Raw genomic sequence first — 20,298 nt, 5'->3', positions numbered from 1 at the left:
TTTGACTGGCCCACTCCCATAAGAACCCCCTTTCAGATTCCTGGTTGCCTCGTAGCACTCCACCAGGTCGACCATCTCTAAGGCATTACCAGGAGACACCTGGCCGAACCAGTGCTGGAGAGGGTACGGCAAAGCCCTCCAAAACAAATATGCCAACAGACGGTCCAGCATAGCAGTGGGAGTCAATATGTCAGGCTTCAACCATTTCTGCAACCTGTGTAGAAGGTCATAATATTGTGGTCTGGCGGGTTCAGCCGAGTTAAATTATGTCAGGTATATAAAGCAAATGCTTTATATAAATATAAAGAGTTCAGTCGAGCACAACAATTACCACTGGTGCACCCGCTGAGCCCGGACCAATTAATTCACCACCAGTCTCGCAAGAATCTCACGGTCGAGTAGTCGGCATCTTGATCATCTAGGAGATAAAACACTTGCTGGGGTCCAGACGCCAGGATCGGAGCGACGACCTCAGCCCACTGGTCTCGGGGTAACTTCTCCCTCATGGCCACCTTTTCAAACATCGCCAGATAGGTCTCGACATCATCCGAGGAGGGCATGTTAGGGATCGCCGCACGTACAGCTTTCCCGGCATCGGGGACGCTCCGGCCGCTTGTAACGCCATTACATGTTGTAATAGCAGCTGGTTAGTTTCCTGCTGCTGCTTGTTAGCCTCCCGCTGCTGCAAGCTAGCCTCTACGAGGGCTTTCACGACCTCCATTTTGTCAGGGAACACGGGTCGTAACCTTGCCGGCTTAATATAGGATAAAAAATAATAATTCGGCCGTTAGGCCTGCCTCACTGCGTTTGCCCGCATCCAACACCAATTGTGTGGTTTTGCTCTGGTAGACAGGCTAGTGGACGCAGTATAGAGGCAATCACAAAGTCTTTAACTTAAACTGTTTGGTATTTATTCACACATAAGGAAACACAAAATGACCATTCACAGTCTTGGTGTTTGTTCACACCATGCATTGTCCATAGAACAAAATCTTCACCTGGTTAGCAGTTTTCCCCCCAGCCATCCAGAGCAGGCTTTAGGTGCCTGTTTTCCAGCATGCGGCTTTCAAGCCTTTAGCGCGTCATCAATTCACAGATCCAAAAACAGAGTCTTCACAGCTTCCCTGTCAGATGGAGGATCATCCACACCCAGCTAAGACTGCTGGCTGGGTTTTTATATAGGCCTTAAAGACCATGCCTGGAGTGCAGGGAGAAGCCACCCACCCAGCACTTTAGCTACTCCCAGTAAGAGCCGTCCCGGATCGGTTTTACAGCCATACTAACAACAAACTGTGTCAATCAGCACAAGCTGACACTTAAAACTACCGGCTCTTACCTCACCGAGGCCAGGAACCTCGGTGGCACATACCTTCCATCAATGACAGCCCCTTGTGCCTTCCTACAAAAGATATATCTATAAATATATATAAGAAATACAAAAATGGCAGCACTGACTGGTGTAAATAAATGGTTGCGCGCCCACTGGAAATAGGCACTTACCCACATATAGATATATCTACATATATATAGATATATATGAATAGAGAGAGAGAGAGAGATTTCTCTATTTAGAAATATATATTTATATATGAATATATATTTTATTAAGAATATATTTATATTAATATATAGATATATTAAAGCAATGAAAGAAAAAGACAGCTCTCACCTGTGTCTCATTGCCAGGAGCACGGACATAGCACCTGGATTGCGCTATTAGTAGAAAACTCCCAAAAAACTTTGAGTCTAACTTCAGTATGCAAGGTAAGAAAACTTTATTTCAGCGGTTTTAAAACTTCCAAAACACGGATATACTTGTAAAGCGTTTCAGACCATTTTCAATATAGGTCCTTCATCAAAAGATTGTTAAATAACACTTCTGTATATGCCGCGCTGAGGGGCAATCCTCTCCTTCCTTTCCAAGCAGAATTGGTCAGCATTTTGACATTGGGCATGGATTTGGGTATTTTCAATAAAAAAGAATATGAATACATTTTGTTAGCCCATCCAGTCATCTCTGTCTTCCACGCCCTGCCAAAGATCCATAAGGGTATATTCCCTCCCCCATTATGACCTATAGTGGCGGGGATCGGATCATTTTCAGAAAAACTATGCCAAAGCCTGCTGGAAACCAAGACAAAGCTTGTAAACTGTTTCGAAGAAAGTTTATTCGAGTAAAGTTGCTGTTTAGCGTTATACAAAGTCTGGACTCACATTTCTTTCTCCATCCCTTCCATCAACTACCTCTTTATATGCTTCGCAACGACCACGCCTGGGATTTTAGCATATCCAGGTAGGAGCACCGTGACACGTGCAACACCATTAAAGGAAATTTAGGCCACCCAACTCCACTCTGGCATTCCTACATCTGGGTGCCACCATATTACTAAAAGGGTCCAGTGCCCTTGTTGCTGCAATGCAACGGGCTTCAGAACAAACACTTATACGATCTTAAAGGAATCCCATGGACGTCGTCGTCGTCCCCCCCCCCCCCCCTCTTCCCCCCGTGCGCTGCAGATGGAAGACACATATCATGGATAACAGGACAGCTGCTGTGTCAGTTACAGGAAGAAAATCTTCGCCCATAGTGCAGAATATACTGTATATAGAATATTTGCTCCAAATACAGTGAAAAACTGCATTTTGGGGACTTTTACATGTGGTAAAAAGATGGAGCAAAACTTTACTCAAATGCTATCACAGACCCATTAAAGTTATGCCTTTCAGTTAACCGAAGCCAATATATGTCTTACATTTTATAATGTGCCAGGTTATAATGCTAACTTTTGAAATCTATGTGTAGCTGTAAGTGTAGAAATGTACACAGGCGGGTAGTAGCATCAGCTTAATTATGCGTAAAGCACATCAAGGCTAAAAGGTATAATACTGCTAGACACAAACTAATAGGAAGACAGTGTATTCACAACCTCCTAGACAGATCAAAGTCTAAATCTGTTTGACAGCTTCAAGATGGCAGAGCTTGCCACAGGCCGTCTGCTGCTTGCTTGCTTGCTGGAGCCCTTTGTAAAGCATGCCTAACAGCTAAGAGTATATTTTAAGGATGATCAGGTAAAAGGCTGTCTTCTGACATTTTAACTAATCCCTAGCCTGTGGTTTGCTGCACATTGAGGATATTTGCTAGCAGGGGAGAGTGGCTTTTTCACATATGCAACCTGTCATTTTGAATTGGGCGTTTATTTGATGCCTGCTAATGTGAAGTTATACAATGAAATGGATTCTGATTGCATTAAACTGACGTGAGGTTTAATTTTTTTCCTAATATACCTTTGCCAGGGCTCTAATGACTGTTTAACCCACAGCAATCCACATCGGCCTATCATGCCAAAACATGATTTTTTTGCAAGATGTAACATCAGCTTTGCTTATTTAAGCAGAAAACTTTAAATTTGGTGACCTTTATTTGTCTTGTCACTCAGCAATAATTAGCAGTCTTTGTAACCCTTATGCCCATAGGAGTTTACAGACTTTGCTGCATTTGTGATATAGACACGAGGATTTATTCTTCCACAGTGTGGTAAGTTTAATGGAAGCGGAAAGTTGTCATCCTATCCGTTCACTTATCATCATAGTCTTTGAAAATGTATTACATTTAAATGGATGTTCTGTGTGCTATGTGTAAATGTCTTCTCAATTTTAGCTATGCCAACAGATTATTCTACAATAAACTAGAACTTTCAGTGCTATCCAAGCCTCCAAATTGTAATTTACTTCCACTGTCCATCTGGTTCATCGAGTAATGTCAGCAGGCTTGGAGATGGCAAGAAACCCATAACCGAGAGAAACCGATCTCTGACACTTTTAATTAAAAACTTCCTTTAGTTTCTCTTCTGTTCCTTTATATACAATATGTCTCCATAGTAACTTACAATAAGCAACCTCTATATCGTCTAATCCTGCAGTTGTATGTACTTCCTTTTGATCCCTACTTCATGCTTACTTACTTTTGGTAGATTTAAAAGAAGAACCAATAGAAGGAAGTGTGGCTGCAGGATGAGACTGTGCAGCGTTTGTTGCCTGTTACCATGGAGATGCATAGGCCTGCATAGGAGCTGTAGCAACAAAATAACAAAAAAATTTCAGTTCCGAAAATTTTCAACCTTTTTTTTTTTTTTTCTTTTTGTTTTTTTCATTTTAAAAGCCACAATGGAAAAAAAAAATGTGGACATATCCTTTAACTCTTAACATCTGTGTTTGTCTTGAAGTTTGTTAATGGTGAGTTACAGTGCCTTGCAAAAGTATTCACCCCCCTTGACTTTTTTCGTGTTTTGGTGCCTCACAACCTGGAATTAACATGGATTGTTTGAGGATTCGCATCATTTAATTTACAGAACATGCCCACAACTTTGAAAATGTTTTTTTTTTTTTTTATTGTGAAGCAAGCAACAAACAGGACAAAATAATTCAATGTGCATAAATATTCACCCCCCCCCCCCCCCTTAAAAGTCAATACTTTGTAGAGCCATCTTTTGCGGCAATCACAGCTCCAAGTCGCTTTGGATAAGTCTCTATGAGCTTGCCACATTTTACCACTGGAATTTTTGCCCATCCCTCCTTGCAAAACTGGTCCAGCTCCTTCAAGTTGAATGGTTTGCGCTTGTGAACAGCAATCTTTAAGTCTAACCACAGATTTTTTATTGGCTTAAGAATTGGGCTTTGCCTAGGCCATTCCAAAACATTTACATGTTTCCCCTTAAACCACTCAAGTGTTGCTTTAGCAATATGTTTGGGGTCATTATCCTGGAAGGTGAACCTCCTTCCTAGCCTCAAATCACGGACAGACTAGTTTGCTCAAGAATATCTCTGTATTTAGCACCATACATCTTTCCCTCAATTCTGACCAGTTTCCCAGTCCCGGCTGCTGAAAAACATCCCCACAGCATGATGCTGCCATTACCATGTTTCACTGTGGGGATGGTATTCTTTGGGTGATGTGATGTGTTGGGTTTGCTCCAGACATAGCGTTTTCTTTGATGGCCAAAAAGTTCAATTTTAGTCTCATCATACTAGAGCACCTTCCTTCGTACATTTTGGGAGTCTCCCACATGCCTTTTCGCAAACTCACAACATGCCTTTTTGTTTTTAGCTGAAAGTATTGGCTTTCTTCTGGCCACTCTGCCATAAAGCCCAATTCTGTGGATTGTACGGCTTATTGTTGTCCTATGTACAAATACTCCAGTCTCTGATGTGGAACTCTGCAGCTCCTCCAGGGTTACCTTCGGTATCTGTGCTGCCTTTCTGATTAATGCCCTCCTTGCCCGGACCATGAGTTTTGGTGGGCGGCCGTCTCTCTGCATGTTGTGCTATGTTCTTTCCATTTGGTTATAATAGATTTAATGGTGCTCCTGGGGATCATCAAAGATTTGGATATTTTTTTATAACCTAACCCTGACTTGTACTTCTCAACAACATTGTCCCTTACTTGTTTGGATTGTTCCTTCGTCTTCATGGCAGTGTTTGGTTAGTGATGCCTCTTGCTTAGGTGTTGCAGCCTCTGAGGCCTTTCAAAAAAGGTGTGTATATGTAATGACAGATCATGGACACTTAGATTGCACACAGGTGGAGATTATTTCACTAATTATGTGACTTCTAAAGGTAATTGGTTGCACCAGAGCTTTTTATGGATTTCGTAACAAAGGGGGTTAATACATACGCACATGACAATTTTCAGTTTTCTATTTCTAAACAATAGTTTTATTTATATATTTTTCTCATTTCTCTTCACCAACTTTGACTATTGTGTTCTGATCCATCTCATAAAATTCAGATTGCCAAAATATTGAACTTAAGGCTGTAATGTAACAAAACACGAAAAAAGTCAAGGGGGTGAATACTTTTGCAACACACTGTATTTTGTCCTGTCTGTATATTTATATACATACATGTTTAATATGGAAGTAAGGCCTCTTTTGGCCAATAGTTTATATAGTTTAGTGATGGTATAGTTAATGCCTTCTAAAGGTTTGTTCAATGGAATCCCTTTCGGACCCTATCTGGGTATGGGTATACGTAATACAATCGTCAAAAAAGAGGCCTATTAGGCTAATACCCAAACTTGACCCAGATAACTTCTCTCCATAAAACATAACTTTTACTGATCGTCTTTAAAATGTCTCTGTGAGCAACTACAAGAGGTTAAAAACAGGTGTGTGCAGTCCATGTATCAAACGTGTTTATGTGATACTTGCATAATAGCAGACAAAGACATGCACTATCTCTGTGACGCTACCTTTATAAGTATTGCCAGTGAAGATACTGGCACTGTATGCGACAATGTTTGCTGGTTCACGCGCTAAAAATTGGTATCTCACTGTTAATGATGTAACTCCATACACTGGTTACATAATTATTTGAGAGAACATGTAACACCATAAACTGGTTACACATTTGCTAGAGAACTACACAGGACCAGACTCAGACACCTAAAACCTGCTAACTGCCCCCCAACATGTTTCACAAGCTAAGCTGGCTTCATCAAGGGTATTGGGCAGCAATGAGGAAGATTGTTGCAAACAAGGTATAAATGACCTGCTAATCCATATTGACATCTGTGATGTCCAATCAGCTGAAGGCACATGACATTACTATAATTATCCACTCTTAGATGCGCCTGTAACGGATCTCCTGGCACCCCGACTGGGTACCTCCATTGATGGATGCTCCTAGTGCTTCCCGAGGGCTCCACTTGACACACCATAAGCACTGCGGACCCCACAAACCGACGAAGCTTGGTTGGGATCTCGCCGTCTTCTACCCACCCTGGAACTACGACAAGGGTTCCAGTGGGTGCACCTCTCTTCCTTTAGAGAGCGATACTGGAACAGCTGTTACAAGTGCTAGGGATTATACTCTGGAGAGTATAATGATTTATAGCAATTCCCAAAGTGTAGTTCTCCGATCCCCCAAACATGGGCCCAGACTTCATGAAGACACTTAATGAGGCTACATGCCAGCCTTTTATGCAGGTCTTCAACAAGGGACACTCCCCATTGGGACCTTGTGGAAGATGGACAGTTTTTACATAAACCAATCACATGCAGTTACAGGCAGAAAGCGTTGCCCTCAATTTTGTAAATCCACGAACGGTGTATCCGAGCTGCTTCTCCTCGCACTAGGACGCCATCCCACTGCTGCCACCACTGTAACTGATCTCCTGGCACCCCGACTGGGTACCTCCATTGATAGATGCTCCTAGTGCTTCCCGAGGACTCGAAGCACTCCACTTGACACACCGTAAGCACTGCCGACCCCACAAACCGCCACAGCTTGTTTGGGATCTCGCCGTCTTCTACCCACCCTGGAACTACGACAAGGGTTCCAGTGGGTGCACCTCTCTTCCTCCAGAGAGCGATACAGGAACAGCTGTTACAAGTGCTAGGGATTATACTCTGGGGAGTATAATGATTATATCAATTCCAAAAGTGTAGTTCTCCAATCCCCGAAACATGAGCCCAGACTTCATGAAGGGTAGAACAGGACACTTTAATGAGGCTACATGCCAGCCTTTTATGCAGGTCTTCCAGCAAGGGATACTCCCCATGGGGACCTTGTGGACGACTGAGACAGTTTTTACATACCAATCACGTGTAGTTACAGGCAGAAAACACACACATATGATACAATTAATCAACACAACGGGATAACGTAATCACTCACAGGCACAAAACACCCACCTGTGATACAATTAACCAACACAATAGGATCACCCCCAGGCAGAAGCTACACACTTTTCCTTTTCTAGAATAATGAGCTGGAGGAGGCGGTCTCTGGTCGGTAGATTCCTCTACCGAACTAATAAAACAGAACATGGCCTATAATACTCCACACATAAATCAAGGTTAATAGTTCCTTGTAACCCCAAGAGACTGAGGGGGGGGGGGGGGGGGGGGGGAATCTCCATAGTTCTGGGTCCATAGTCTGTAGGAGGGAGGCTAGCTCTCAGGCCTCTCCAGCAGCCCCAGTGACGGTTCATAGAAACATAGAATGTGTCGGCAGATAAGAACCATTTGGCCCATCTAGTGTGTCCAATATACTGAATACTATGAATAGCCCCTGGCCCTATCTAATATGAAGGATGGCCTTAGGTCTTATACAGTTCAGTGGTGTGCTGATGGAGTGACGTACATAGCGTCTTGTGCATCATCTAGGTGCGCATAGACTTATGTTGTACCTACCATAGACATTTCCTCCGAATCTGCGCCGGGACTTTATGGGTTGTTTCTACTATATAAGCCCCACAAAATGACTTCATAACTGATCTTCAAAGGAGAGAAACAAAAGCGAGCGGCACTCACCGATTTGTAGAAAAGGTATTCTTTAATCCAGAGCAGGAGGGGGGTGCATGGAGTGCAAACACAGCATGAAGCAACAGCCGTTTCACGCGTATGTGTGCTTCTTCTGGCTTCTGGAAAGCCAGAAGAAGCACACATACGCGTGAAACGGCTGTTGCTTCATGCTGTGTTTGCACTCCATGCACCCCCCTCCTGCTCTGGATTAAAGAATACCTTTTCTACAAATCGGTGAGTGCCGCTCGCTTTTGTTTCTCTCCTTTGAAGATTATTTTGCATATGCACTGCTGCTACAGGCTGAGCACCACCGCAAGGCATCACCCCTCGGTATTCATTTCATATAGCACATAGGCTGGTGTAGTGCCACTGATATACCTTTTCTACAGTTTCACATGACTTCATAACTGAACTGGTCCTTAAAACAGTGGGTTTGGAAGTTTCAAAATCGCTTCTAAAATTCAAAGCCTTCTAACGACCTAAAAAATAAAATGACATTTACAAAATGATGCCATCATAAACTAGACATATGTAGAATGATAATAACTATTTTATGAGGTATCACTATCTGTCTTAGGCCTCTTGCACACAGCCCCAATGCAATGCGGCTGCCGCAACGGATCCAGACCCATTCAATTTGAATGGATCCGTGATCCGTCCGCACCGTAAAAAAATAGAGCAAGTTCTATTTTTTTTGCAGTGCAGAGGCACGGACAGAAACACCACGGAAGCACTCCATAGTGCTTTCGTGGGGTTCAGTGCCTCCATTCAGCATTGCAGCTCCGGATTGCGGACCCATTCAAGTGAATGCGTCCGCATCCGTGATGTGGCGAGCACACAGCTGGTGCCCGCATATTGCGGACTCGCTGTTTGTGTACATGAGGTGTTAAAAGCAGAGAAATTCAAATTTAGAAAATAGTGAATTTTTTAAAATAAATGTATAACTTATTGACTCAAATATACCACTAACATATAGTACAATATGTCACGAGAAAACAATCTCAGAATCGCTTGAATGAGTAAATGCATTCCAGAGTTTTTCGGCATTTCCCATTAATTTCAATGGAAGATTCAGTGCAGATTCCGCCCCAACATAGGGCATGCTGATTTTTTCTTCCTACCCTTTTTTTTTTCACATGGTAAAAAAAAAAAGCAAGTGCTGCTTCTGATGAAAATGAATGAGAGGCTGTTTTAATTTGTGTGTACTGGCCCTTAGAATTTTCAGCTTGCATAATGATATAGCGTGTTGCGCTCTAGTTTTTCTTTTGACATGTTTACATTGTTTAATATGGAGTATGGCAGTCATTATAGGGACACAAAATGTGTCAGCTATGCCTTACCGATACGTGTACTGGTGTACATAAGGCCTTAGTATCTGCTTATTGCCTGATGTGAAAGCATTCGGCTTGAAGTCCCTATATTCATAGTATGCCGTTTATATCATGACCTAGAACTTCAATATACTTGAAATAATATATTTGAAGAATGTTTTAGTTTTATATCACAGTTCTTATGATGTAAGCAGGGACTCTTGTTACAAGCCAAACACTACTAGATAGGATAATGAGCTCATGAATGTAACTTTCTGTGATTAAAATGGATTTATTTGTGTTGTGGTCATGTATATTTTCATAAAAAGGATGCAAAGAATGACTTCCCTGATTATTCAGTCTTCTGATGAGCAAGTATATGTGTTTTATTATTTGTATAAATTCATGCTGCTGCATTCTTTTATCTACTATGAATAGGCCTACCTGCCCTGTTTTAATTACATTTTCATTTGATGCTGTGCTTGTGTCCTTACTGATATATTGACATAAGATATCTGTGCAGAATACAATATTTTTGTCTTTCACACAAGAGCGACATGCTGCAATGTTTGGCGTGTCTTCGGGGGTTTGTGTAATTTTTTATTTATTTATTTATTTTTCCACCTTTCACTTTAAAATAACATGCACCATTCTGCCACATGCATTTTATCTGACTGAGGCAACTATTAAATCTACAGAATCAAATTCAATTTACTGTCTGGCTTGAAAGTTTGTATTTGTAAATTTGACAGTTTGTTTGAAAGGGCATAGGTATGGAAAATAAAAATTTGTACCCCAACCCACGTTGAAAATTACCTGTCAGAAATAGTTAGAAGTCTTCTGTATTTATCCTGAAGCGTGTCCCTTCAGCTGTCAGTTTAAAAAGGTTAACACTGTACAAAAGAGCAACCCACAAGAAAAAAAAAACAGGGCGAAAGCTTTCCGGGGCAGCTTTTCGCTCAAAAGCCCATAAAACTATGTTTGCAGATTTCAAACTTTTACAATCAGGGATTTGTGATGTTTGTCAAAACTTGTTACCATGCCAAGGTGCACTGTTAACATTGCTGCTAGTGGAAAAGGAGCGTCCTGGTGACTTAGAGGCTTGTGTATGCCTATTCGCCTTTCTCGTCTTGTCGAGGTACTTTTCTTGCTTGTCTGTCGCCAAACTGATTTCTTATCAACGTAGTCCTTTCTAAATGCAGGTGGAATTGAGCTGCAACGGTCAGGTGTATTATACTAGGTTCATAGTTTTATTATCAGATACACGGTTATTATATATAATAATCATTCTAAGATCATTCTCATGGTTGGTTCACATTGATTATTCAAGGAAATGAGTGTTGCTGTTTATGCAGTTGATACATACCGTATATAGTATATAGTGCCTTTCTTTTATTATCAGGTACCAATTTTCTGCATTTTATAGTATAATTAGTAACATTGCTACCCAGTACATTTGTTTTTCAAGATTACGTTTTAAGTAGATCGTAATGGGAGCATTGATGTTTCTACGTTTTAAATCTTGAACTGTGTTTTAGCATTTGCACAACTATATCTAGAAAAAAACAATACCTTACATGAATATATTTCGTTCCCTTTCTATTATTTAATAGACTGTTATGATTATTTAATAGTCCTAGATTATATACTGTATAGTTCTAGTAATTTTTTTGTTTTGTACCAAAAACCACAATTGAAAACTATGATAAAAACTGTGTGTAGTCAACTTTAAAGGCTATAAATGTACAGAGCCACTTTATTAATCCGACTAAATAATTTGGTAAACTTTTTTTATTTTGTTTTGTTACATAATTATATTCGTACAAATAAAACCTTACTCATGCAGCACTGCTGGTCTGCTTGTTTAATTTTTGCTGTTCACACTGTTATTTTACAACTGATACTTTCATGTATTTGCAATTTCCCTCTCAGTATGATCCTTAATTTAGATGCTCGGGGATCGGAAATATGATTTGGACAATACAAGACTAGAGAAATGAAATATCAATTTTATACATGACCAGTTTGGTTAGATGTGGGGCATGCTAAGAAACTAAAGCAGCATGTAAACCTGTAAGACTGAATGGTTAAAAAGAAAGAAAAAAAATATTCCTCAGATCTTCAGAGTGCTAATAGAAGTACATTACCGTGATGTTAAGTCTGCTTAGCTATTCCAAATAATATGAGTAACAGCCATAGAATTTTATTAATATTACATTCCTTGCCGCCAGGAAACATGCCAATATATACAAGCAGCCCATTTGGGATTTTGTGTCAAGTTTCTTCTGGTCACTTAACCCATTGTGTGTTACATGCATGTTAGATAATGCAAAGTACTAATTATACTACGAAGAGGTGAATGTGCAGAAACTGTGTATTTTTCAAAGCATACAAGCAATGACACAGTCAGGTGTTTGACTCATGCGATTCATGATGGATATCTCTATGATATTTGTGTTTTTTTTTATTTTCTTTATCGTAGGTTGAACTGAAAAGGAAGTATAATGACCAACACTCAAAAACTAGAGGACTTCTGCCTGGCAGCCAGTGGTATGAGATACAAGCATACCGAGCCCTTAATCAGGCCTTGGGGAGGTAAGTTCTTGGATATTGATCTTCCCTGATAATGATAACTAAGCTGTTTATAATGTTACTTGTTTGCAACTAGTCATGTCTGGAAGTCCCACAGTCACCAATATTTTATTCGGAGCTATAGCTTCAGCCACATGAATTAAAAGGGGTATGGTGTCAATGCTGGTAAAAACTAGTTTAGATTGTTCCTTTTTAATGAAGACATTTTGTGTGAATGTGTAAGCTTGGCCATTGCTGCTTGTTATACAGTAACATAATAGATCCATCTAGATTCAATTAAGGTACTTGACAGCATGTACTGAGTATCTCTTTACCCCTGTTGTATGTGGAAGTTTGCAAAATAATTAACGGTCAAGATATCTATGACCCTTTAAAGGGGTTTTCCAGTAAAAATGATTTTTAAAACAAGTTCCCGCAGTATGGCTCCTGAAACAGAAGATTAATACTTACCTGCTCCATGCCGCTCCAGTGGTCGGCGTTGCCTCAGCTCTCTCCATCTTCCGAGCCTGGCACTGTTTACATCCGTCTGGCTACGGGCATGGTCACATGCACTGTTCCAGCCAATGACTGGCTTCAGCGGTGATGTGGTCACAAGCAGCATGTCACTGCTGAAGCCAATCATTTGCTGAAGCAGTGCATGTGATCATGCCCATAGCTAGTCTGATGTAAACAGTGCCAGGACCAGAAGATGGAGGCCACATAGACCACTGGAGCAGCGTGGAACAGGTAAGTATGAATCTTCTGTTTCAGGGACCACGCTGCAGGAACTTGTTAAAAATCTTTATTACCGGAAAAACCTTGTAAAGCATGGTGATTGCACATTGTTATATGGTGCCTTACCAAAATGCGAATTGCTTTAGGACCAAGAAAAACTGTAGTAAATTTAACTACATTAACATAATTGAATAAAAACCTAAATAAGTTATGGAAGGCCAATATATGATAAAAAATATATAGAGTGTAGCTAAGGAATTGCTCATGTTATTTTGAAGCCGATGAAAATCTGAATTTTTATTTTATGCTATTTAGTAGCAAAATTTCTATGCTAAATAATTATTCACCCAACTTAAAAATGATTCAGTATTAAAATTTGTGAACCTTTCTCGTCTGCAGTCCCTCAGCTCACTGTCCAGATAAAAGATTGCCCTGCATTTCTTATGTGAGAAAATAAATATATTACGTCCTTTCATTGGAGTCATATTCTATGTTCTTGCAAGCTGAATCTTGCTGTGTTTGTCGTGTATATTGTTGGCTATCATTCTCATAGATTATGCACAGTTCAGCTACAAATGAATGTATTAGCCAGGGCTTTAATAGTCTTGTTCAATGTAGGTACTAAATACATAGGAATCGTGCTCTTACAGTCACTTGATATTTCTGCCATATTTTCTTTTTATAATGCCGGATGCTTGGAAAATCTGATGGCTGGAGGTAGAAGTACTGACCCTCACAAGTGTATTCTACAGATGATACCCAGATTAACTAGCGCCAGTGAATAATTAATAATCAGTTTGTACATTTATTTATAGAGCTGAGCCTACAAAACTGCCCTACTTTATTCAATACAAATCTCCTCATTTCAGTTTTCCCTGCAAGTATCGATTAAATGTGTTGCGCTGAACTATAACAAATAGCATATTGGATTTCTCATTGTGTGCCTGGCTGGCCTGGAGGAGCTCAGGTAACACAAACACAAAGCAATGCTTTCTGAAGTCTCCGAAAGTAAAAAGAGGCAAAAAAATTGCAGTTCAGCCTTATTCACCTTCTACTCAGTAGAACGTCACGAAAAGGCCATGCACAGGAAGAGAAAGTCACTAAAGACAAGTGACCTTTTAGTTGAAGAGATCCTTCACCAAAATATGATATATGCTGACAGTGACAGAAAGTGGTCACATTTTAGGAGCAAAATGTCTACAAAGATTTATGGCAATGGAAGCAGAAAAGGCTTGAATCTGGCACTTTTCCTGAAAATCCAGAAATGTTCTGCCATGCAGAAGCAGCATGATAAAATAAACTTTAGTTTTCTAAAAGGTGGAAAGTTAGAGGACAATAAAGGTAAGATAATAGGATAAAAATCCAGAAATACCCTTAGCCCAGCACCTGTTTCCAACACAGGACTACATGATCATTTGTATTTGCCCCTCAAATAAACCAAATACTTGGCAGATAGAACAATTTATTAGCATACATGAAAAAAATAATAATAATGGTATACGTTGTCTTATTATTTCATCTGATAATCTGGCAGTCCTGGTAATGCCAGATTAATGGAATTTTGCAGTACTTTGTGCTGCAGGTATTGAAGCAGCTCTTTCTGTTAGGATGTGATTACATCAATGAATTATAACTGGCATTTTCATGGACAGATTTACTAAGCCTGCAGATGGTGTAAGCTTAGACCTGCTGTCTAGACCTGCACCAGATTTATCACAGGGGTTCAGGCTGGATGGTAAATCTGGTTCAGGGATAGATACTTTTCTCTGACTCTATATCAGCTATTGACCTATGTTGAGACAGAATTGTACTCCAGAAATGCTGTGCAATTTTGGTGCAAAACGCCACATCTTAGACTCCACCCCGTTCCTTTGGAGTCCGAACCACTTCCTGCTAAGCCCTATTCCTTTTTGGGTGAGGCAAAAGAAATTGGAGAAAACCTAGTTGCGCCAATTTGCAACACTTTTTGGACCGATTCTAGACACGGACACAATAGTAAATCTGGGCCACTGTGTGATTATCCCATCCTGCACCACAAGTGAGATAGTAGAATAAGCAATATACATTCAGTTATCTGGCCATGTATGCCAGTTTTAAGATTTTGAATTTACATTAAACCTTACCTGTGTTCTGTGGAAAGGTTTAAAGGTAAAAGTATTATCTAGCCATTTAGTAAAAAAAAACTTGGAGTGGGGTAAAATAATAAAACAACTCATACTCATCCTACCAGTCTTCCACCTCTCATGTCCTGACTATTCCTGGGTACCCCACCTTCTTTACTTTCTCTGTTCCATCTGAACGCGTACATGTGACAGCTGCAGCCAATCACTGGCTGTAGTCATGGTGTTACAGCTAGTGATTGGTTGCTGCAGTCAAATGTCTGTGTCTAAAGGGAGCAGAAAGTATAGACTGCACTAGACCTGGGAAATTTCGCAACGTTGGAGGGATAAGATGAGTAGTCATTCTCAGCAGTTTCTGAAGCCAAATTCCAGAAACGGGTCATAAAGGAGGACTCTGAATTCAAAAACTGCATAAAATACCTGTACCTGAAACCGAAACCTAGCATTAAAGGGGTTTACCAGTTTGCATCAACATCTTTTAAAATAGTAATTTATGAAGGTAGCTGTACTTTTGTAATGTCTTTCTTTATTGCTATAATTTTCCATTCTGGGCATGCGGCTCTCTTATTTCCTGTGATGTCATGTCCATGGGTCATTGATAGGGGAGTGTTTATGTAAATGCCTGAGTGGGTGGAGCTATAAACTAGCTGGGTGTTGGAGCTGTGGAAGAGAAAGGAGAAGTGCATCATGGGTTTGGTTGGGTATAGGAACAGGAAGTGCTACATACATGTAAAAAAAACAGGGATTTGTTTACATAGGGAAAATGGGTCAGTAGAGTTAGAACACAAAAAAAGGCTAAGGAAAGATGTGCATGAGGTAAGCAACTACATGAGCATATTTATTAAAAAAACTGAAAACCCCTTTAAGGTTATTTATTTTTTTTTATCAGGTGTATCAGGCATAAAAATGACTGGGGTGCACTTATTTTAGTTGATGACCGGTTCAGGAGTAATCCAAAGTATATAACTGGTAAGTAAAAACAATGACTATTTTACCTGCGTTTCTAAGATGACAGCAGTTACTTGGCAGATGTAAAGTATTTCCCCTGTTTATTAGTTTTTTTTTAACACAATAACAAATTTTAAAATTTACCCTATATCATCTGAGAATCCAAAAATGATCCTATTCTGCTTCTGAGTAAGTAATTTATGTGTGAACTAAAGCAAGAGAGTAGATAAATATCTCCCCCTTAAGTATTAAGAATACTGAACGTATCTAACACTCATGTCCTTAGCTAATGACTGGTGTTGAGCGAACTTCTGTTTTCAAGTTCGGAGTGCAAGGTTCGGGTTATCTAAGAATTCCGTTATGGATAACTTATAGTCCTTGGTAGCAGAATCCATAACGGAATTCTTAGATAACCCAAACCTTGTACGCAGAACGTGAAAACAGAAGTTCATTCATCCCTACTAATGACATTTTGGATACTCTGAAGCAGAGACTCGTGTAAATAGCAATCGACCAACATACGTCAGTTACTGAGAAGGCTCCTTGTGCCAAGTGGCATTTCATAGTGTTTTACCTTTAGAAGGGGTATCCGATGAAAAGTATTACTATCCAATTAATAGGACATTTCAAATGGTGTATTATTTCAAAACACATGCATTAATAACATTGTAAAACTTTTATGTACATTTTCCTCTCTGATAGTGCCACCTGCTATCTATCTTTTTATGGTCCCGTCCCCCCGTCATAGCATAGTGAAGAAGCTCAGAGAATATCTAGCTGTTTCTCTCTAGACATTTGAGAAGGAAATTGTAGGGGCACTACATACCATATGTATCTCTGGGACTAGGGAGGAGGGGGTTAACAAGAGCTAATTGCAGTGCATCTTGGGAGATGTACTGTAGGTGCTTGTCTCAGGGAAAGGAAGGGCATAAGTTCTCCAGATAATGTTAGAGTTAAAAAATAAAGCTGCATTGTTAAAGTTAAAATAACAGTGGCCATTACTCCATTTATTAATATTTTTATTAAATTCATTGGATTACCCTTTAAGCATGGGAATTATGAGCTGAGAAAATGAGGCGCTGCCATTTATTATTTCTCTTTAAGTTTATGTCTTCATAGACGCATTAAATTCATTTACTCTGCAGCCTGTAAAGCCCACAGGGAAAACACTGTATTGTCACATGCAGTAATTGATTTTCTTTTAATTTTCTCAGCTAAAAGCTTTAGGAGTCCAATTTATTAAGGCAGCACTGCTGTACAAATCCCTAAATCCTCAGGTGGTCCAGCCAAAAAGTTGTTACAACTGGACAAAGAAACTTAGAAAAGAGCTTAAAATTTAGTTTTTGCACTTCTTGTGTATGGACAGTAGGGGGAGCTCAGATACCATTCTGCTTGTAAAAAAAAAAAGAAAAAATCTATCCGCCAAACATGATTGCAAACTGTTTGGCAGCATTTCTCATGCTAGGAGATACAAAGCCGAAATATGTCCTATAGCTGGGGAAGTATTGTTTGCTTTTGTACAGTAGCTTAACGTCATTGAAACTGTCAAAACAGGCAGCAATGTATTTTACTTACATACACTGGAAGTTATTTAAGAATTAAATTTTGAGTATGCTTTGTACTGCACCCCAGTTGCACACAAACATTTTGTTATAATTTTTTTAAATAAAAAATAAAAGTCTGCAATGCCTTACAATCAGAGTAATGTACATTATAATGATTAAACATGAGATAGTGAAAATCGCTTTCTTTTTCTTAATGTTATTAAAATGCATTTGATGCTATAAAAATATAATAAAAACATTGAAACAACTAAATAAAAAAATATAGACTGACGGTAACAAGGGCTTGTTAAATAAGTATTACATGAGACACATGTAGTGCAAATATACAATAATAGATAACACACAACCTACATGTCCGTAAGGGGGTTATTATTATTATTATTTTTTTTTTTTTTGAGAAATGCCCCCTTCTGATGTCACCACAATCTTATTTAGTTCACCTGCTATACTCAGATGAGCTATAATCTGACGATATACGTAGCTCCTTGGTCTTCTCCTTTACACTGCTATGAAAAATTATATATTGTCATTAGTTTAATGGTGTATGTTCTTTATGTTTTAAGAGTCAGTAGTCTATGGCTTATGTGTAAGGCAATTGTCCTAGATTGTGAGAGTGTATACCCATCACTACTGTTGACTTGTTTTTATGCTTAACTCTTAATATATGTTTATTACAATAAAAACAGATTTGACAAACAATTTATAGACATGAGCACTTGAAACACAGTATGTCTCCTTCAGGAATTACATCCCTGTTGCAGTTACCAAGACAGCAGTGTTTTCTTATTTACAGTGTTCTCCTTCACCTCTATTAGCTGATGGTATATTTAAAGAGAACCTATAACCATGAAGTGCAGTACAAACTCCAGGCAGCATGTTATACAGCAGGGGAATCTGAGCAGATTGATAGCTGACAGCTATCTATGTCTTCATACAGGGAGTTGTATAAATAACTGATAACACCTCCCCTGTGTACAACTATCAGTGACAACTATCTCTGTATACACACTTACACAGAGAATGCTATCAATCACTGATAACACATCATCCGGTTAAGGGCCCTTTCACACCTGCGTTATAGTCTTCCGGCATAGAGTTCCGTCGTCGGGGCTCTATGCCGGAAGAATACTGATCAGGATTATCCTAATGCATTCTGAATGGACAGTCCGTCCTTCAGGATGCGTCAGGATGTCTTCCGTTCCGGAACGGAACGTTTTTTGGCCGCAGCAAATAGCGCAGCATGCTGCGCTTTTTGCTCCGGCCAAAAATCCGGAACACTTGCCGCAAGGCCGGATCCGGAATGAATGCCCATTGAAAGGCATTGATCCGGATCCGGCCTTAAGCTAAACGTCGTTTCGGCGCATTGCCGGATGCGACGTTTAGCTTTTTCTCAATGGTTACCATGGCTGCCGGGACGCTAAAGTCCTGGCAGCCATGGTAAACTGTAGTGGGGAGCGGGGAGCAGCATACTTACCATCCGTGCGGCTCCCGGGGCGCTCCAGAGTGACGTCAGGGCGCCCCAGGCGCATGGATGACGTGATCGCATGGATCACATGATCCATGCGCATGGGGCGCTCTGACGTCATTCTGGAGCGCCCCGGGAGCCGCACGGATGGTAAGTATGCTGCTCCCCCGCTCCCCACTACTACTATGGCAACCAGGACTTTAATAGCGTCCTGGGTGCCATAGTAACACTGAAAGCATTTTGAAGACGGATCCGTCTTCAAATGCTTTCAGTACACTTGCGTTTTTCCGGATCCGGCGTGTAATTCCGGCAAGTGGAGTACACGCCGGATCCGGACAACGCAAGTGTGAAAGAGGCCTAAAATTGTTGATTTATTTAATCTAAACAAGACCCAATTGCCTCTCATCCTACATTTTGTCAAATAGAAGAACTCCCTGAGACTGTGTTGTACATGTAGAACTGGGAGAGACTTAAAGAGGTTGTCTCACTTCAGCAAATGGCATTTTCCATGTAGAGAAAGTTAATACAAGGCACTGTATTGTGATTGTGCATATTGCCTCCTTGGCAGACTTTCCATCACATTATACACTACTTGTTTCCAGGGTTTATGACCACCCTTCAAACCAGAAGCAGTGGACGTGAATGCACACTATAGGAAAAAGCAATGTTCTCTCTAGTGGCCAGTCCTGTGGGAGTACACACAGGCTAGTGCTTTTTCTATAGTGTGCAAGCACAGCCACAACTGCTTGATTGCAGGGTGGTCGTAACTCCTGGAAATGAGCAGTGTATAATGCTATTGAAAAATGAATCAGACCAGTAAAGGGGGCAATATGGACAATTACAATACATTAGTAAGTGCCTTGTATTAACATTGCCTACATGATGAATGCCATTTGCTGAAGTGAGACCACCCCTTTTACATTTATCTATTCAGCTATGACTACATGAATGTTCTTTGACTTCCATTTGTACTGTAGAGTTCATTTTCAGAAAAGTTGGTTATACAGGTCCTTCTCAAAAAATGAGCATATTGTGATAAAGTTCATTATTTTCTGTAATGTACTGATAAACATTAGACTTTCATATATTTTAGATTCATTACACACCAACTGAAGTAGTTCAAGCCTTTTATTGTTTTAATATTGATGATTTTGGCATACAGCTCATGAAAACCCAAAATTCCTATCTCAAAAAATTAGCATATCATGAAAAGGTTCTCTAAACGAGCTATTAACCTAATCATCTGAATCAACTAATTAACTCTAAACACCTGCAAAAGAT

General features: G+C 40.0%; 1 protein-coding gene across 2 annotated transcripts in view; it reads left to right on the top strand.

Annotated features, from left to right (window-relative positions):
- Window positions 1–20,298, top strand: part of BRIP1 (BRCA1 interacting helicase 1) — a 298,550-nt gene that overhangs the window by 272,892 nt on the left and 5,360 nt on the right. For both annotated transcript variants that reach the window (XM_044285209.1, XM_044285208.1), the window contains 2 exons: window positions 12,096–12,208; window positions 15,929–16,008. In XM_044285209.1, the coding sequence (XP_044141144.1) occupies window positions 12,096–12,208; window positions 15,929–16,008 (193 nt within the window). The remainder of the gene's footprint in view (window positions 1–12,095; window positions 12,209–15,928; window positions 16,009–20,298) is intronic.

The sequence above is a fragment of the Bufo gargarizans genome, chromosome 3 (genome assembly GCF_014858855.1).
Source record: "Bufo gargarizans isolate SCDJY-AF-19 chromosome 3, ASM1485885v1, whole genome shotgun sequence".
Classification (NCBI taxonomy): domain Eukaryota; kingdom Metazoa; phylum Chordata; class Amphibia; order Anura; family Bufonidae; genus Bufo; species Bufo gargarizans.
The sequence above is the reverse complement of the archived record's forward strand: the minus strand, read 5'-3'. Positions and strand labels throughout refer to the sequence as shown.